This window comes from Geotrypetes seraphini, chromosome 1 (genome assembly GCF_902459505.1).
Source record: "Geotrypetes seraphini chromosome 1, aGeoSer1.1, whole genome shotgun sequence".
Classification (NCBI taxonomy): Eukaryota; Metazoa; Chordata; class Amphibia; order Gymnophiona; family Dermophiidae; genus Geotrypetes; species Geotrypetes seraphini.
Window position 1 is genome coordinate 62,153,795 of NC_047084.1, and position 15,275 is coordinate 62,169,069.

Sequence of the window (15,275 nt, forward strand, 5' to 3'; positions counted from 1 at the left end):
CTCGCACCCCCACAGGCTCTCGACCCCCCCCCCCATCATGTAGAAGCTCCTACCGGTGTCCTGCTGCTTCCTCTTGGCGGTCCCGACTCCCTGACACGATCGGGGCAAGAGGGAGCTCAAGCCCTCTTGCCCCAGCCAACCGCAGCACCCCCAACACGATCGGGGTAAGAGGGAGCTCAAGCCCTCTTGCCCCAGCCAACCGCGGCACCCCCGACACGATCGGGGCAAGAGGGAGCTCAAGCCCTCTTGCCCCCCCCCGACTCCCCGACACGATCGGGGCAAGAGGGAGCTCAAGCCCTCTTGCCCCAGCCAACCGCGGCACACCCGACACGATCGGGGCAAGAGGGAACTCAAGCCCTCTTGCTCCAGCCAACTGCGGCACCCCCGACACGATCGTTGCAAGAGGGAGCTCAAGCCCTCTTGCCCCCCCGACTCCCCGACACGATCGGAGCAAAAGGGAGCCCAAGCCCTCTTGCCCCGCCGACTCCCCAACTCCCCGACAATATCGGGCCAGGAGGGAGCCCAAGTCCTCCTGTCCCTGGCGACCCCCTACCCCCACTACATTACAGGCAGGAGGGATCCCAGGCCCTCCTGCCCTCGACGCAAACCCCCCTCCCAACGACCGCCCCCCCAAAACCTCCGACCGCCCCCCCAGCCGACCCGCGACCCCCCTGGCCAACCCCCACGACACCCCCACCCTCCTTCCCCGTACCTTTGTGTAGTTGGCCGGACAGACGGGAGCCAAACCCGCCTGTCCGGCAGGCAGCCAACGACGGAATGAGGCCGGATTGGCCCAGCCGTCCCAAAGCTCCGCCTACTGGTGGGGCCTAAGGCGCCTGGGCCAATCAGAATAGGCCCGGGAGCCTTAGGTCCCTCCTGGGGGCGGGGCCTTGGGCACATGGTCGGGTTGGGCCCATGTGCCTCAGGCACCGCCCCCAGGTGGGACCTAAGGCTCCTGGGCCTATTCTGATTGGCCCAGGCGCCTTAGGCCCCACCAGTAGGCGGAGCTTTGGGACGGATGGGCCAATCCGGCCTCATTCCGTCGTTGGCTGCCTGCCGGACAGGCGAGTTTGACTCCCGTCTGTCCGGCCAACTACACAAAGGTACGGGGAAGGGGGGTGGGGGTATCGTGGGGGTCGGCCAGGGGGATCGCGGGTCGGCTGGGGGGGCGGTCGGAGGTTCTTGGGGGGGCGGTCGTTGGGGGGAGGGGGGTTTGCGTCGAGGGCAGGAGGGCCTGGGATCCCTCCTGCCCGTAATGTAGTGCGGGGTGGGGGTAGGGGGTCGCCGTGGCCAGGAGGGTTTGGGCTCCCTCCTGGCCCGAACAACTCGCGGGGGGGGGGTCGCCAGGGCCAGGAGGACTTGGGCTCCCTCCTGGCCCGATATTGTCGGTGAGTTGGGGAGTCGGCGGGGCAAGAGAGCTTGGGCTCCCTTTTGCCCCGATCGTGTCGGGGGGCAAGAGGGCTTGAGCTCCCTCTTGCCCCGAACGTGTCGGGGGTGCCGCGGTTGGCTGGGGCAAGAGGGCTTGAGCTCCCTCTTGCCCCGATCGTGTCGGGTGTGCCGCGGTTGGCTGGGGCAAGAGGGCTTGAGCTCCCTCTTGCCCCGATCGTGTCGGGTGTCGGGACCGCCAAGAGGAAGCAGCAGGACATTGGTAGGAGCTTCTACATGATGGGGGGGGAACTATGTAAACGTGCGAGGGTATGCGCGGTACGTAAAAACCACGTATAATGCGCGCGTTATATGCGAGAAAATACGGTATATGTGTAAAATTGAGGAGTGGATGGGAGAACAAGGTTTGAAATTAAATGTAGATAAAACTGAAATAATGTTGGTAGGAATGCTGGATCATCAGTCACCTTGCGTGGGGACACAGTATTGCTAGGTGACTTCAACATGCCTGATGTGGATTGGGTTACACTTACCTCTGCTTCCGGCAGCAGCAGGAGGCTATTAAACTCTATGAAAGGAGCAAGCCTCAGGCAACTGGTGTTGGAACCGACAAGGGTTCAGGCAATACTGGACCTGATACTTACCAATGGAGAAAGTGTCACAGAGGTCTCGGTGGGCGACACATTGGCCTCCAGTGACCACAACATGGTATGGTTCAATATCAGGAAAGGTTTCACTAAATCTACTACACTAACCAAAGTCCTCAAATTCAAGGACACAAATTTCAAAGAAATGGGAGACTTCGTTCACCAGGCGCTACAAAGCCAAGAAGAAACCGATAACGTGGAAGACATGTGGTCGACTTTGAAAGCAACCATACAAGAAGCACCAAACCGCTATGTAAAATCAGTAAGTAAACGGCGAAGGAACAATAAGCCACAGTGGTTTACTGCGGAGATCTCAGACCTGATCAAGGAGAAGAAAAAAGCATTCATCTCTTACAAACAATCAGGGAAGCAGGACTCTAGAGCAGACTACCTGGCCAAATCAAAAGCCGTCAAAACAGCAGTCAGGGAGGCTAAATTCCTCATGGAGGAGTCTCTAGCAAAGAACATCCAGAAGGGAGATAAATCCTTCTTCAGGTATATCAGTGATAGAAGAAAAAACTCAGGCGGGATTGTACGTCTTAGGAAACCAGACGGAGACTATGTGGAAAAGGATTCGGAAAAAGCCCAACTATTAAATGAATACTTCTGCTCAGTCTTCACCCGAGAAGCGCCAGGGCTCGGCCCTCAGCTACAGACAAGGGTTGGCTCAGTTGACCCGTTTAGTAACTTTGAGTTTACACCCAGCAGTGTCTACGGTGAGCTGTCAAAGCTCAAGGTTAACAAAGCAATGGGGCCGGACAACCTGCACCCCAGGGTGCTTAGGGAGCTGAGTGATGTCTTGGCGGAGCCACTGTCCGCGCTCTTCAACCTCTCCCTTAGTACAGGCAGCGTCCCGTTGGACTGGAGGACGGCTAACGTCATTCCACTCCACAAGAAAGGCTCAAAGATGGAGACAGCAAACTACAGACCAGTGAGTCTAACATCGATAGTGAGCAAACTAATGGAAACTCTAATCAAACACCAATTAGATAAGATCCTGGATGAGGAGAATCTACGGGATCCCCGACAACATGGATTTACTAAGGGGAGATCCTGCCAATCCAACCTGATCAGCTTCTTTGACTGGGTAACGGGGAAGCTGGATATTGGGGAGTCCCTGGACATCGTGTACCTGGACTTTAGCAAAGCATTCGATAGCGTACCACACCGCAGGTTACTGAGCAAGATGAGTTCTATAGGATTAGGTAACACATTGACGAAATGGGTTGGGAGCTGGCTTGGAGGTAGGCTCCAAAGGGTGGTGGTGAACGGCACCCCCTCCGAAATGACGGAGGTGATTAGTGGAGTACCACAGGGCTCAGTCTTGGGCCCAATCCTATTCAACATCTTTATAAGAGACTTGGCAGAAGGGCTTCGAGGTAAAATAACATTATTCGCCGATGACGCCAAACTGAGTAATGTAGTGGGCAAATGCACAACAGATGAAGATTCAGTGCCCGACAACATGATGCACGACCTACTCCTACTGGAGCGATGGTCTAGGACATGGCAACTCAACTTCAATGCCAAAAAATGCAAAGTTATGCACCTGGGCAGCCAGAATCCATGCAAGTCTTATACCCTTAATGGCGAGATCCTAGCAAAAACGGTAGCAGAACGAGACTTGGGGGTAATCGTCAGTGAGGACATGAAGTCTGCCAATCAAGTGGAGCAGGCTTCGTCCAAGGCAAGACAAATCATGGGCTGCATACGAAGGGGTTTCGTCAGTCGTAAGGCGGAAGTCATTATGACATTGTATAGATCCATGGTGAGGCCCCACCTGGAATACTGTGTGCAATTCTGGAGGCCGCATTATCGCAAGGATGTGCTGAGACTGGAGTCGGTGCAAAGAATGGCCACCCGGATGGTCTCGGGACTCAAGGATCTACCATACGAAAAACGGCTTGACAAATTACAGCTATACTCGCTCGAGGAGCGCAGAGAGAGGGGAGACATGATCGAGACGTTCAAGTATCTTACGGGCCGCATCGAGGCAGAGGAAGATATCTTCTTTTTCAAGGGTCCCACGACAACAAGAGGGCATCCGTTGAAAATCAGGGGCGGGAAACTACGAGGTGACACCAGGAAATTCTTTTTCACTGAAAGAGTGGTTGATCGCTGGAATAGTCTTCCACTACAGGTGATTGAGGCCAGCAGCGTGCCTGATTTTAAGGCCAAATGGGATCGGCACATGGGATCTATTCACAGGGCAAAGGTAGGGGAGGGACATTAAGGTGGGCAGACTAGATGGGCCGTGGGCCCTTATCTGCCGTCTATTTCTATGTTTCTATGTTACAGAAATGAAAGTTATTGATGATGTTCTTTCAGTACATGAGTCTATGACCATCTTAGGTGTAAGGCTTGATTCTGGCCTAACAATGAAATTGCAAGTAACCAAGACTGTACAAGTATGTTTTGCACAAATGCATTTGTTGCATTGATTAAAACCAATGTTAGCGCCATATGATTTCTGTACTGCAGTCCAGGCTATGGTTTTGTCGAGACTTTATTACTGCAATGCCCTGTACCTTGGAATAACAAAAGCAAGATGTAGAGCATTGCAAGTTATACAAAATGCAGCAGCAAGATTGATAATGGGATTGTCTAAATATGATCATATTTTGCCATATCTACAAAAATTGCATTGGCTACCAGTCGCCTTCCGAGAACAGCATAAAGCAGTAATGATTTGCCATCATTTCTTATATGGAAACATTCCTGAATTGTTTAAGAATAATATACTTAGCTATACACCAAAAAGATCATTGTGCTCTGAGAATCTAGCTTTACTGAAGACGACTGTGAATCCAAGTCTCGTTGAGACTGGTAAAATGACTTTTTGTTGTGCAGGAGTTAAGATATGGAATTCCCTGGTTGGTCAGATACGAAATTGTCGTGAAAAGGGCATGTTTAGAAAATTACTTAAGATGCAGTTATTTGTTGATGCCTTTCTCTAGCCAATAATTTTCCTTTTTGGCAGTGTTGATGAATTATTCATGATCTTCACTATGTAAGCTATGGTATTATATTATAGTCATGATTTCTAAGGATTGTTTGTATGTCTATTTTATTATGCTTTTTTAAAAAAAATTATGTATGTAAATTATGTAAACCGTTTAGTTGTAAACGATATAGAAATTAAAAAAAAATATTGAGCAGACTATATAGGCAATATTGATCTTTATTTGAATTCATTTACTATGTAACAATGTCAGTATTTAGAATATTATCCAAATTTGTGGTATGCATTTGACCTACAAATTGTCACACTTGTTGTGTGATGTATACCCATGTTTATAAATTTGATTTGTGGCAATATTGTACATAGGGATGCAGATTCATTGCCTCTATTGCTAGCTCTTGACTCTGCACTTTGCCCAGTCATCTTCCTCCATATGTTTGATGCAACAAGGTAGAAAGCCCCAGCAGCAGTGGATAATATGGTCACCGTTAGAGGCCTGTCCACCAAGCTTGAGGAACATTAAAATGGAAGCAGGCCTGGGGGATGACATTCTTGTGGGAGTGAGTGGTTGGTTAGTAGCAGACTGTTGGGCATGATGGACCACTGGTCTGACCCAGCAGCAGCATTTCTTATGTTCTCAAGGGTAGAAACATAGAAACATAGAAATAGACGGCAGATAAGGGCCACGGCCCATCTAGTCTGCCCACCTTAATGACCCTCCCCTACCTTTCTCTGTGAAGAGAACTCACATGACGATCCCATTTTGTCTTAAAATCGGGCACGCTGCTGGCCTCAATCACCTGAAGTGGAAGACCATTCCAGCGATCCACCACTCTCTCTGTGAAAAAGTACTTTCTGGTGTCACCGTGCAGCTTCCCTCCCCTGAGTTTCCACGGATGCCCTCTTGTTGCCGTGGGACCTTTGAAAAAGAAAATATCTTCTTCCACCTCGATACGGCCTGTGAGATATTTGAACGTCTCGATCATGTCTCCTCTCTCTCTGCGTTCCTCGAGAAAGTATAGCCGCAACTTATCCAGCCGTTCCTCGTACGGGAGGTCCTTGAGTCCTGAGACCATCCGGGTGGCCATTCGCTGGACCGACTCCAGTCTCAGCACATCTTTGCAGTAATGAGGCCTCCAGAATTGTACACAGTATTCCAGATGGGGTCTCACCATGGATCTATACAATGGCATAATGACTTCAGGCTTATGATTGACAAAACCCCTACGTATACACCCTATGATTTGTCTAGCCTTAGATGAAGTCTGCTCCACTTGATTGGCAGTCTTCATGTCTTCACTGATGATCACCCCTAAGTCCTGTTCTGCTACAGTCCTTGCTAGGATCTCGCCATTAAGGGTGTAACTTTAGCATGGATTTTGGCTGCCAAGGTGCATGACTGCATTTTTTGGCATTGAAACCTAGTTGCCAGATCCTAGACCAGCGCTCCAATAGGAGTAGGTCGTGCTTCATATTGTTGGACATTGAGTTTTTGACCGTTGCACTCCTTTCTACTACATTGCATAGTTTGGCGTCATCTGCGAATAACGTTATTTTACCTCGAAGCCCTTCTGCCAAGTCTCTTATAAAGATATTGAACAGGATCGGGCCCAAGACCGAGCCCTGCGGCACTCCACTGATCACCTCCGTCATTTCAGAGGGGGTGCCGTTCACCACCACCCGCTGACGCCTGCCTCCAAGCCAGTTCTCAACCCATTTTGTCAAAGTGTCACCCAATCCTATAGAACTCATTTTGCTCAACAGCCTGCGGTGTGGTACGCTATCGAAAGCTTTGCTGAATTCTAAGTATACGATGTCCAGGGGCTCCCCAACATCCAGCTTCCTCGTCACCCAGTCAAAGAAGCTGATCAGGTTGGATTGGCAGGATCTCCCTATAGTAAATCCATGTTGACGGGGATCCCGTAGATTCTCCTCGTTCAGGATCGTATCCAATTGACGTTTGATTAGAGTTTCCATCAGCTTGCTCACTATTGATGTGAGACTCACCGGTCTATAGTTTGCAGCCTCCATTCTGCAACCTTTTTTGTGGAGTGGAATGACGTTAGCCGTTTTCCAGTCCAACGGGACTATACCCGTACTAAGGGAGAGATTGAAGAGCGCGGATAGTGGTTCCGCCAAGACATCACTTAACTCCCTGAGCACCCTGGGGTGTAGGTTGTCTGGCCCCATCGCTTTGTTAACCTTGAGTTTAGACAGCTCACAGTAGACACTGCCTGGCGTAAACTCGAAGCTACTAAACGGGTCTACTGAACTATCCCTTGTCTGTAGCAGAGGGTCAGATCCTGGCTCCTCGCGGGTGAAGACCAAACAGAAGTATTTGTTTAAAAGTTTAGCCTTTTTCGAGTCCGCTTCTATATAGTTCCCGTCTGGTTTTCTAAGGCGTACTATCCCGCCTGTGTTTCTGTTTCTGTCGCTAATATACCTGAAAAAGGATTTATCGCCCTTCTTGATGTTCTTCGCTAACGTCTCCTCGTTTCGGAATTTGGCCTCTCTAACTGCTGTTTTGATGGCTCTTGCCTTGGCCAGGTAGTCTTCTCTCGAGTCCTGATTCCCTGATTGTTTGTAAGAAATGAACGCTCTTTTCTTCTCTTTTATGAGGCCCGAGATCTCCGCAGAGAACCACTGTGGCCTATTGTTCCTTCGCCGTTTACTTACTGATTTTATATATCGGTTGGTTGCCTCCTGTATGGTATCTTTCAGAGCTGACCACATTTCTTCTACGTTATCTGTTACCGCTTGGTTTTGTAGCGCTTGATGGATGAATTCCTCCATGCCCTCGAAGTTGGCGTCCTTGAAGCTTAGGACTTTGGTCAATGTGTTAGATTTGGCGAACCCCTTTTTGAGATTGAACCATACCATATAGTTCAATAGCCTCCTGCTGCTGCTGGATGCAGAGGAAAGTGTGTTCTAATCCACACCAGGCATATTGAAGTCACCTAACAGTACTGTATCCCCACGCAAGGTGATATTCTCTATGTCTCCGATCAATTCCATATCCAGGTCATCCTGTTGTCTTGGGGGTCTGTATATTACGCCAAGATACAGGCATTTGTCCTTCCCCTTGGCCAAATTTACCCAAAGGGATTCCCCTGTGTACCTGACATCTGCAATTCTGGTCACTTTAATGTCATCTTTAGTATATAGTGCTACACTTCCTCCCATTTTGCCCTCCCTGTCACGGCGAAGTAAATTGTAGCCTGGTATGACCATGTCCCACCCGTGGGAGTCCTTGAGTCAGGTCTCAGATATCGCCACCACATCCAGGTCAGCGTTCCTCATTTCAGTCTCTAATTCTAGGATCTTGTTGCCCAAACTGTGGGCGTTGATGTACATGGCTTTCCATGTCGCATGTTCGCTTTTAGTGCTAGTTTTAATGAGAGCATCTACCCCAGACACAGAAATGTGTGTACCCTGTGGGGGAATTCCCGTTTGAGCTATTTGGACTCCTTTGGTACAATTTGCAAGGTGTGTACCCTCCCTAGACCCCAAATCACAACATGTACCCACCCCAGACTCGGAAATGTGTGTACTCGCCCCAGTCCCGGACCCAGAATTTCGGTGTCCACTTACCCCAGTCTCCAAAAAGTGTTGGCAGCCTAGCTCGCCAGGTGGGTTGATTGAGCCTGTACCCTCCCCCAACTTACCTAGTTTAAAGCCCTGTGAAGTAGGCGGGCTAGTCGGTGTCCTAGGACGTTCTTCCCTCTTCTGGTCAGGTGTAGCCTGTCTGATCCTTGTAGTCCTTGTAGCGCCTCTCCATGGTGCAGAAACCCGAAGTTCATCTCCTTGCACCATCTTCGCAGCCAGTCATTAGCCCTCTGGATGCGCTCATCCCTGGCTCTACCTTTGCCTCTCACTGGGAGGATTGAGGAGAAGACCACCTGCGCTTCCATCCTCCTCAGCTTCTCACCCAGGGCTCTAAAGTCTTCTTGTACGCTCCCCTGGGTGTGATTGGTCTGGAGCAGCAGTAAACTTCTCCCTCCGTATTCGCTGTGATAGGGGATTAACTGAACCGCAAATACAGAAAAACTGCGAATAACTTTTTCATATGTTATTCACTGTTTTCTAATAAAAATCATCGTGAATATGGTAAAACTGTGAATAACATGGTGGGAGACCTGGCATGTTTCTGAAGGAGAGGCAAAACACGGTGAAAAAAGTGCTGGGAATCAGCGATTTTTTTCTGTAAATCCTTGGAATCAGCGATTTCTCTATGCAAGCTGATGTAATTTGGGGGAGGAGCCAGCAAGCTAAAAACTGTGAATAATAGAAACCGCGAATGCTGAAACCGCGAATAAGGAGAGAGAAGTGTAAAACCAAGAGCAGAGCTAATGAGATGGTCAGGGAGTACATTCACATGGGTAGTTTTAGTGGGAGCATGATTTCTTTGTGCTTAACACATGTTCTTGTGCCTCACCTTCCCTCCCTCAGTTATCCACTTGTAAAGTTTGGACTGTTAATAATACTGTAGATACTTGTTTCCAATCAAGTTATGTCTTGTATATATTCTGTTGGTGATGTGTGTGTGTGTAGGGGAGGAGAGACAAGTGAGGGAAGTGGTTTATTGGTGTGCCATCGGAAGGCCTTTAGATACCAGATACCACTGTTATTGAATAGGCTATTGATTGGTGCATCATGTTCATTTTCTAGCCACATTCAAATCCAGACTATAAATTTACCTTTCTGAGGCTGCTTTTCCATCTGAACTTCCTAGTTTTCATGATCATATGTGTATGCATTTTAATCAATTTCTTAGTAAATAATATCTCAAAGCCTCACATTTGTCATGCTTGTAGATTATAAAATCCATGCAGCAAGAATAGTCTTTGATATATTTTACAACACTGCATAGATCTAGTGACATTATTAGAATGGACATCTGTGTAGCATCACAGGAATGTCCATGTTATAAAATGAATTATGAAGTAGCACAACCACCAAACTTCACAAGGGTACTCAGTCAAATAAGACTATCTCAAATGGTAGTAAAACTTAACTACCACTTCAATGACCTTATGTATTAAATTCTGTTCTTCCCAGATCCTCAGCGGCACCACTTGGAGCTCAATACTTTTTCATTGCTCCAAGCTTTACGTGTCAATTCGTCATCGGATCTTATTTATCAGCATTTTTTTTTGCAATTTTCTTAACTTTTGTGAATTTGTATAAAACTTATTTGAAACTTAAATATTAGATTAGAAGCATATTACTTAGCTTAGCTTAGTCATGTGGTCTCTGGCAAGGGATTATTGCACCAACATGTTTCGCTGTAGAGCTTTATCAAGGATAACCCCTTACTATAATACCGTCAGGCTCCGTGACCACTGTATCAACATGTTATAAAATGGCCACACAGGTTACAGCCAAGGGCTGAGAATCAGGGGACCCAGGTTCAAGTCATTTTGTTATAGTGGATGATCATCTGGCATCCAGTGATCAATGCATGGTACGGTTTAATATTAAGATGGGTGTAGAGAGGGCTCATTCAAAAGCAAAGATTCTAGACTTTAAAAAAAACTAACTTTGTTCAGATGGGAGTTTATGTCAAGGAATTGTCTGGATGGGAACGTCTGGAAGGAGTGGAAATGCGGTGGGCAAAACTGAAAGGAGCGATTGTAATGGTGATAAACCTTTTTGTGAGGCAAGTAAGTAAAAGTAAGAAGAAAAGAAGGCCGCTTTGGTTCTCAAAAGTAGTAGCAGAGAAGGTAAAGAATAAGAGGTTAGCTTTCATAAACTACAAAAAATCACAGAAAGAGGAAGACAAGCAAAAATATCTGAAAAAGGTAAGAGAGGTTGTGTAGTCAGAAAAGCAAAGATGCAAATGGAAGAAAAAAAATAGCTGACAAGGTAAAACGGGGAGACAAGACATTTTTTAGATATATTAGTGATAGGAAGAAGTACAAAAATAGCATTGTGAGACTCAAAAGTGAAGGGAAGGAATATGTAGAAGCTGATAAAGAAAAGGCTGAATTGCTTAACAAATATTTCTGTTCTGTGTTCACGGCTGAAGCGCCGGGAGCAGGTCCGCAGAAGACAAACGTGAATAGGGATGGATGAGTAATAGACCCTGATCAATTTTCAGAGGGTTCTGTTCATGAGGAGCTAGCTAAAATAAAGGTAGACAAAGTGATGGTGTCAGATGGTGTACCTTCATGGGTGCTGAAGGAACTTAGGGAAGTTCTGGTAGCTCTGTTGACTGACATTTTCAATGAGTCTCTAGAGTTGGGAGTGGTACCGGAGGACTGGAGAAGGTCGGATGTGGTGGTCCCTCTCCACAAAAGTGGAAGTAAGGAATAAGTAGGGAATTATAGGCTGATAATTCTGAGTTCTGTGGTAAGCAAATTAATGGAAACACTTTTAAAACAGAGAATGGTCAAATTTCTGGAATCCTGTGGATTACAAGACCGGAGACAACATGGATTCACTAGAGGTTGGTTTTGTTTGACAAATCTGATCAATTTCTTTGACTGGATGACCAGAGAATTGGATAAAGGATGTGCGCTAAATGTGGTATATTTAGATTTTAGCAAAGCCTTTGACAGTGTTCCACACCGACGTCTAATAAATAAACTGAGTGCCCTCGGGATGGGTCCCAAAGTGATGGGCTGGGTCAAGAACTGGTTGAATGGAAGGCAACAGAGGGTAGTGATCAATGGAGAGCACTCTGAGGAAAGGGATGTTATCATTGGTGTGCCTCAAGGTTCTGTTCTTGGGCCTGTTCTTTTAACATTTTTATAAACGATATTGCTGAAGGGCTGTTGGATATGATTTGCCTCTTTGCGGATGATACCAAAATCTGGAATAGAGTAGACATCCAGGATGGTGTGAATAACATGAAAAATGACCTGGTGAAGTTTGTCTAATAATCTGGAATTTGGCAGCTAAAATTTAATGCTAAGAAATGCAAGGTCATGCATATGGGCTGCAAAAACCCGAAGGAACGGTACAGTTTAGGGGGGGTGACGAACTTATGTGCATGACAGAAGAGCGAGACTTGGGTGTGATTGCATGTGATGATCTTAAGGTGGTCAAACAGGATGAGAAGGTGGTGGCTAAAGCTAGAAGGATGCTAGGTTGCATAGGGAGAGGTATGGCCAGTAGGAAAAAGGAGGTATTGATGGTCCTATATAAGACTTTGGTGAGACCTCATTTAGAATATTGTGTACAAAAAGATATAAAAAGGATGGAGTCATTCTAGAGGAAGGCTACTTAAATGGTGCTTGGTCTTCATCATGAGGCATATGGGGACAGACTTAAAGATCTCAATCTGTATACTTTGGAGGAAAGACGGGAGAGGGGAGATATGATAGAAATGTTTAAATACCTACATAATGTAAATGTGCATGAGTCGAGTCTCTTTCATTTGAAAGGAAACTCTGCCATGAGAGGGCATAGGATGAAGTTAAGAGGTGATAGGCTCCTGAGTAATCTGAGGAAATACTTTTTTTTACAGAAAGGGTGGTAGATGCATGGAAAAGTCTCCTGGAAGAGTTGGTGGAGACAGAGACTGTGTCTGAATTCAAGAGGGCCTGGGATAGGCACGTGAGATCTCTCAGGGAGAGAAAGAGATAATGGTTACAGCGGATGGGCAGACTAGATGGGTCATTTGGCCTTTGTCTGCTATCATGTTTCTATGACCATTGGTTTGCGTGGGGGTGCAGACCACCCTGGGTGACAAGTCGGTGGAGGATGCTGGCACTTCTCTGCCACACCCTGCCACACCATGCCATCTCCACCCTCCCCCCCCCAATTCTGCTTGTTGCTCGTGCCAGCCTGGTTCCCCTCTGAATCACTTCTGGGTCACAGGAGCATGCTGCAGAAGCCACTCACTCTGGCAAAAATTAAGAAGTACGGGGAGAAGAGAGAGCGCAAGTTTAGAATGGGGGATGGGAAGGATCAGGGGTGTGTGGAAGGAGTGGGTCGTGGAGAGGAAGGTATGGAGGGGCATGGGGGGGAACACCACCCCAGGTGCCTTCTACTTTTAGTATGCCACTGTGTAAGATAAACATATTGCAGAAGAAGACATAAAATAGAACTGATAACCAAAGACAAGATGCTGATATTTTTGCTTTAATAATGCAATACGTTGAGACCGTTAGCCATATATTTAATACAGGAGACTAAACTAGTTTCTAGAAATGGATGGACTGATTTTAAACACATTCTTTAACATAGGAAGAATTGGACCGAAAGTTGCTCTCTGTGTTGTAAAAACTGTTTATTGCTCATGGCTCAGCCCAGTAACAGTTTTTCTTGTCTTTTTTCTTCTCACCAGAGCTCTACCTGCAATGATGCATTGGGTCCGCACACAGAAACCGGGAGAAAGTGGCATCAATATTGTGACCGCAGACTTTGTAGAACTGGGCGAATTTATCAGCACTGTCATAAATCTCAACTATCTCTTGGATGAAGGAGAAGCCAACACAACATGATAAATGTACCGTACATGTTTACTTTACATGAATCATATGAAAGGAAACGACTTGTATTAGAACATATATCTTGTAACACACAGATCTTCCTGTAACACTTTGACTCTGTAAGGTGTTTAGGGCTATCAGTGGGTAGGCTAAGGGAAAACTTTGATTAAGATCTTTTGCCAATTTAATAGCCATATTTTGCTTCTCTTTTGCCAAGCAAAATATAAAGAAAAAAAGAACACGCTTAGATAAACTGAGTAGAAATGTTAGAGGAGGCACACATTTTTCTTAATATAGTTTATTTTCATTTAGATTTATTTCTATGAATAGAGCTTTCACCTTCCAAAATTATAGTAAGAAACAATCCATGTCAGATGCTAAGAATGAATTCATTGGTTTAGCTTATAGTTTTGGACCATATGATAACATGACAATAGGTGTTGCTTTTATGCCTTGATTTTGCTGGTGGAATATATGTATATATCAAATATAGACTGACACTGAAGCTTTTTTGTGAGAAAACAAGACAGAGGGCATAATGGTCATCAGATAATTATTTCCCTGCTGCTGAAGGCTGAGGGAATAACTGCATCTTAAGGTCTCTATGCTTTTCTAATGGAAACATTTCTCAGATTATGAAGTGGAAGTCAGAGGGCCTCTTCTGTCAAACTGCGCTAGCAGTTTGTAGCGCGGTGAGCCGCGCTGAATGGCCCGCACTGCTTCCGACGCTCATAGAGTTCCTATGAGCGTTGGGAGCAGTGCAGGCCATTCAGCGCGCCTCTCTGCGCTAAAATCTGCTAGCGCAGTTTGACAGAATAGGCCCATAGTCTACATTTGCATTATGAAACCTGAAAATAAGTAAAATGTTTTGATGATGTTGATACAATTGTTATGTATTGCCCTCCCCTCCCCCAGGCAGCAAAAAATGGATTTTTTCCCATTCTTTATTTTGGAGCCATTCATAGATCCTGTTACAAATCAGAATATTCTTAAATGTATACAGATTGTTAACATTATATGAGTGTCTTTCAGGACCTGACTTTTGTTCCCTCATTGGTGTAACCTTTTTGAAATATCGGTCCCTGCTCAATCCGTACTAGTGTTTTCTTGACTGTTTGTCCTTGAAAGTGGGGTCCTACAAATGTTTGTGTATATGTTTCCTTGTCTTTCTGTTGCTCTTATATTTTCACTGAAAATCCTATTTTAGAGTAATTTAATTGTCATGTTTTTAAAAAAATAATCTTTGCACTGTTAAGTACAAATTGTTTTGCAAATAATTATATATGGCTAAATGAATGCTTGAAATACTGCACGGGTGGTATAATGACCAGGGAGGCATATTGACTTCAAAGGAAAAAGTGTGACAGAGAGTGCAGTATGGTGCTTGTGGTGAAAAGCTGAGTTCAGTAACATATTTGAATGAGATAATTTTCTTGCACTGTTGAGTGGATGTGAAGTTTGCATTTGTGCTGTGATACTATTTGCAACAGTAGAAGAAAAGGAAGTTTTACAATACCATCATAGTGACTATTGCCTGTTCCTTATGATCAGTCCATAGTTTAGATTATTGACTAGTAACTGGTTTGATCTTGTAATTCTGTCTAAACAAATTGGAATTGTGCGTGTATGTGTGTGTGTGTGTGTGTGTGTGCATGTATGTATGTATAATATCATTTCTCTGCGAGTTCACCAGACAGCTGGGTGCTACAGTCTTGTCACTAATTAACTGTCTATGGGAAATTTACCTTACTAAAAATAAATATGTATCAATCTCAATTCCAGTCACTGTCACTATGGAAAAACTCAGGCCAATATTGTCCAAACAAGGTGTTTCCAGGGGGG

General features: G+C 45.9%; 1 protein-coding gene across 1 annotated transcript in view; it reads left to right on the forward strand.

The window, feature by feature from the left end:
- PLCXD3 (phosphatidylinositol specific phospholipase C X domain containing 3) overlaps nucleotides 1–14,083 on the forward strand; it is a 189,665-nt gene extending 175,582 nt beyond the window's left edge. Inside the window, exon 4 of the mRNA XM_033957762.1 lies at nucleotides 13,289–14,083. Coding sequence (XP_033813653.1) covers nucleotides 13,289–13,445 — 157 coding nt within the window. The 3' untranslated portion in view covers nucleotides 13,446–14,083. The remainder of the gene's footprint in view (nucleotides 1–13,288) is intronic.
- Nucleotides 14,084–15,275: the final 1,192 nt, after the last annotated feature.